The 5172-nt window shown below is 43.4% G+C and overlaps 1 protein-coding gene across 1 annotated transcript; it reads right to left on the bottom strand.

Moving 5' to 3' along the window:
* PRSS35 (serine protease 35) lies at window positions 1–1251 on the bottom strand (the record flags this gene model as incomplete). The annotated part of the gene is made up of 1 exon (XM_081093962.1): window positions 1–1251. The coding sequence occupies exon 1, from the start codon at window positions 1237–1239 to the stop codon at window positions 1–3; it is 1239 nt and encodes a 412-aa protein (XP_080950088.1). The 5' UTR covers window positions 1240–1251.
* Window positions 1252–5172: the final 3921 nt, after the last annotated feature.

Here is a 5172-nt window from a genome sequence, read left to right as displayed (position 1 = left end):
TTACCCGTGAGTACAGTCGGCGTCCTCCCCGCGGATCCAGAGGCACAGCTGCGCGTACTTGAGGGGCGTGATGCGCACCGCCACGTTGTAGTCCTTCTGCTCGCCCTGCACGTCCACCCACTGGTGGCCGGAATAGACCGCGATGATCTTGCGCTTCCAATGCTTGTCCGGCTCTTTCAGGCGCAGGTAGACCCCGGAGCCGGTGGAGCCCGGCTGGGCATCGCAGTATTGATAGAGGAGGTCATTGGACTCCTCGGACACGCTGCAAAACCGGTAGACCAGCTGATCAGCTCTGTCCTGATCAAAGCCGGAGAAGTGGATCATGCCCCCGGGCAGCTTCCTGAGGGCCGGGCTGATTCCTAGGTCCATGTATTTCTTTTTGTGAGCACGTTTCAGCTCCAGAAGAGCGTAGTCGTAGTCCAAGGCGGCGGCCCCTGGCCCTCCCGTGGCCCAGCCTTTGGGGATGTGGGTGTTCTTGACCCGGGTCCACTGGAAGGAGGGCCCGCCCTCAGCGCCCCTCTGACCCCCAGCAGAGTTCTTTCTCCTCCTTCCAGCCTTGGCTGTCTCCCTCAGGTGCTCTTTGCTGCCCTCTCTTTGGTCATCACCATTGGCTTCTCTCCTGCTCCTCCTGGAACCCCTACGTTTCTTGCCACCTCCTTTATTTCTCATCTTCAGCAGCCCTACCCTCAGCTTTCTACTCCCTTTCACATAGTCCTTCCCGTCGTGCACACAGTGGGCAGCGGTCAGAACGTGCCTGGGGGACACGAGAACGCCACTGCAGCCCGTGGACAGCTTCACGGCTGTGTTGAAAGGGAAGTTGGTGAGGAATCTTTTGTCCAAGATGCTGAACCTGCTGTCTGTGCCATACACCTGCCTCTTTCTCCTGGCCGATGCCCCTCTGGCGGTGGTGTTTGGCGTGGGCTCCAGGACCAGGCCTTGCACTTTCACTCTGGTGAGGGTCCGGGTGCCATTCTCAAAGACAGTCTCGTAGGAGAGAGAATCTTCCAGGTCAGAGAGGCTGGGAGCGGGGAGTTCTTTCTGGCACTCAATGCCACACACTTTCTTTAACACCATCTTGGCCTCGGCCTCAAACGTGGGGCTGGTGAGATGGAAAGTCCTGTCGCTGACAACCCGGGGTACTTTTCTCAGATGCCACATAAAATCCTGCTCCATCTCTGATCCATCAGTGAGGGGCCACCCCAGCGTGAAAAATATCAACCACAGTAGCGTCTTTTCCATTGTGTTCTTCTCTCTTGTCCTTAAAAAATAGAAAGAGAAAAGAGGAGCTTTACAACATTTTCTTTTTAAATGTTACTTATCCATGTCATTTAGGCCTTGGGTCCAACGGGAATCTTCACCACAAACAGGAGTCCTTATGGTCCCTGTACAGTGGGGCCTTGACTTACGAGTTTAATTCGTTCGAGACCGAGCTTGTTAAGGAGCTCGTTAACTCAAATTACTCTATCAACTCAATGCAAAAAATCAGCCAAGAGACAGCTGGTATCTCAAAAAACTCGTTAGGCGGGACACTCGTAAGTCAAGGCCCCACTGTACTTAGGTTTTATTGTGATAAACACCCTGTTAAGTAGGCTCGGACAGATTTCCAAAATCAGTAGATTGTTTTCCCCCCAATCTTCCCACCACCAGCCCTAACTCTCCCCCTGCCCCAGTCTGCCATCTCCACCTCTACCTCCCAGGCCCAATGCGCGGGAGAGGGGGACGGGATAGCTAACTGGGGGGTCTCTACTGCCCAAGCCACACGCTCCTCCTTCCTAGGTCTCCTGCAACCTTATTTGCAGATGCCTTAGACATACAGATAGCAGGAGATGCTCTGCACTTCCCTTGCACTTGGCTCCTTAAACGCAAAAATCATAAGATTCCTCATCTCTACAGTGTAAGTCCTTGCACAGAGCTCAAAAAAGCGTTCATTAGAATACAGTGGATTTCCCAGAACCATGGTTTGCGGACCAAGCTGATTGACGACGTAATTGAAATCACCAGATACTATTCTAAAAGCAGTAGAGGCTTATGAAATAAATAAATGGGGTCATCTGCTGTTGACCTGCTTTGATTTTTACAAGCAGAACCCCTTATCATAAAAAATATGCACAGGCCATTTTATGCTAAAGTTAGAAAAATGTACTCTGAACTTACTACCATCTAAGGCAAAGCAACATACAAACATGTGTCACAGTGGGCTTTTACTCTATGTTAAAATTAGTTACAAGAATTTATGGAGCACAGGCTATGACTCCGAATTGGCTACTTGGGGGAGCATGATAGGGAATAAATATAGTCCCTTTCATCATGGGTCTCCTCCTCCAAGAGCAGTGGTTCTGTGCTAAGTACTTTTAAAGTTGTGAGTGCTGATCGATCATACATTGCATCTTCTTGTATTCACCTCTTCTTGCCCTCTTTTCCTGCCTCCCTAGGCTCACAGGTATGTAAATCTCTGTAGTGGAACTGGTGTTTGTCAGTTGTTGCTTCCTGAGGGTGGGGCCAGTGGTAGCACTTTTTGGAGCATCAATTTTGAAGTTTGTAAGCTATATTCCACATCATTTTTAACTAATAGCTAAAATATCCAGGCTTAGCAAGTGATTTGCACTTAGTATAGTGCAGAGGCAAATTCAAAGTTACATTATTCTTACAACACTTGGACTCTCAATGTTCTCTGATAATGTGTGTGTGTGTGTGTGTGTGTGTGTGTGTGTGTGTGTGTGTGTGAAATAAAAGTAATGAAGAATGTTAGGAATGTTCCTTAACCCAGGGTACACCCATAGGATCCTGTGCACCGGCATGAAAACCACAAGTTATCTCTGAGCAGAGTTGGATATGACATCGCTTGATACAACAGAGTTCCTTTTGCCATATAGGAGTACAGAATTTTATTAATAAACAGCATCCTTTGATAAAACATATACTACATAACCTCTCCATTGTTTAAACATGATATATTCACCAAAATATGACACAATTAACTTGAATCACCATACATTGAAACATATTGAACAAATTTATAATAATCTTTACCATGTTTTGGCATCAGCAAGATTACACAGAAGGTTTGCAATTTCCATTTTTTTGTATCTGCTCATACTTGAATGCTGAGTAATGGTGATTCAGTTAATTTTAGACTGTATTGTTTAAGTACCTTGTAACTTACCTTGTGACTTATTTTATTTGGGGAAATAATGGATATTGTCCAAAAATCAATAAAGAATATACTTTGGAAAAGAATCCACAGTCATGGGACAATATTGTCTAATCATTACCATGGCAAATTTGACTTTATCAGAGCAGTATTTATATTGAAAATGATTTTGTTGAGCCACTTAGTATTTTCTTTTGTTATCTTCTATGCAATCTGCACAATGAGTATTTCATAAATTTTATTTAATTGGGTTGGAGTGAAAAGCTTATAACTCAGTAATTCCACTAAGACCTTGAAATCCTGTGCTTAACTGGATAGTTTCCACAATGAAAAATTATGTCTTTGCAAAAAAAAAAAAAAAAAAAAAAAAAAGCTAAAATCAGAGTTATTTGCTGCCTCTTAGCTTATCAACAGACTAAAATAGATGTGATTAAAAAGATACATATATTTTATCTACCTGATTCTCAGCAAAATTTCAATCAAGGGAGCTTTTTAGTCTGGAAAAAAAGTTTTAAAAATTATTTTTTTCACCATGGCTGGTTTTGCTCAGTGGTTAAAGTGTTGGCCTGCAGACCAAAGGGTCTCAGGTTCAATTCCCGATCAAGGGGATGTACCTCAGTTGAAGGTTCAATCCTCAGCCCCACTGGGGAGCATAGAGGAGACAACAAATCAATGTGTCTCTCTCACACTGATGTTTCTCTCTCTCTCTCCCCCGCCTACTCCCTCCCTTCCACCTAATCCTCACCGAAGGAAAAATAATATTCTTGGGTGAGGATTAAAAAAAAATTTTGATTTTTTCATTTAGCCCTTTATGATAATAACTGTCTATTTATACAGTACATGATTGCAGTATATGATTGTATCAAAGACTGAAAGTCAGCCATATGTCTTGATTGAGAAATACATAGAATCATTTCGTACATATTAACACTTGACACTAATGTTCTGTAGAATAATAATGTGGGAGAGTCATTCCTAGGCAAACAGAGATGTCCCAAATCATGGTGCTGTGATACTATTTCCCCAGTTAGTTTTTGTTTTCAGAATGATTTAGTTTAGTCTTGCAACTTTTTATCTACTTAGGGATTAGAAAGGAAGAATGTAACTATTAAATAACTGACAAGATGATATTCTACTATGCAAATCATCAAACTGGAATATGAACAAAAAATATAGAAGTTTCCCTACTCTTTACGGAATAAAACATGCTCTCTGTGTCATAACTCTGTAGGCAGGCTTTTAAGAAAGCCCCATGTAATCGTTTTATGTGTCAACTTGACTAGGCCACAGGGTGCCCAGGTACTTGGTTGCACATTACCCTGGGTGTGGTGTGCCTGTGACGGTGTTTCTGGATGAGATTGGCATTTGAGTTAGTAGAATAAGCAAAACAGTTTTCTCTCCTCAATGTGGGTGGGCCTCACCCAATCAGTTGAAGGTCTGAACAGAACGAAGACTGACTCTCCTGTGAGTAAGGGAAAACACTTCCTACCTAACTGCTTTGAGCTGAGGCATTGCTTTTATTCCTGACTTGGGACTCAACATGAAACATGAACAACTCAAAAGAATGTCATTAATTTGTTAATAAAATTCTGTATTGATGTCTGACAAGCTATAAACCCTGTCATATCAAAGGATGCTGAGCTTGTAGTCCCCAGAGAAGCCGGGTCAGCATCACCCAGGAATGTGTTAAAAATGATAATTTCAGGGCCCAACCACCTACTGCCCGAAACTCTCCAGGAGGGGGGCAGGTTCCCAGCTATCTATGTTTTCACCCGCCTTCCAGGCAATTCTGATACTCAGTACAGTTTAAGAATCACAGTAAACCAAGGCCCTAGTGTAGTAGCTTGAGCCACACCCTGGATGGCAGTCTTTCCAGGTATGATTGCTTAACCAGGTTTCAAATGATATCTGCTCCATGTTTGTGTACAAAATAAATTTATTCTGAAGTTTGCTCCTTTACTATCTTAGCAACTGCTAACAGCAAATGGTTCAGTTATTTAATAAGAAAAAAATAAGTTACT

The sequence above is a fragment of the Myotis nattereri genome (assembly GCF_964212035.1).
Source record: "Myotis nattereri genome assembly, chromosome: 6".
NCBI classification, from domain to species: domain Eukaryota; kingdom Metazoa; phylum Chordata; class Mammalia; order Chiroptera; family Vespertilionidae; genus Myotis; species Myotis nattereri.
Note: the sequence above shows the minus strand (reverse complement) of the source record. Positions and strands in the feature narration are given on the sequence as shown.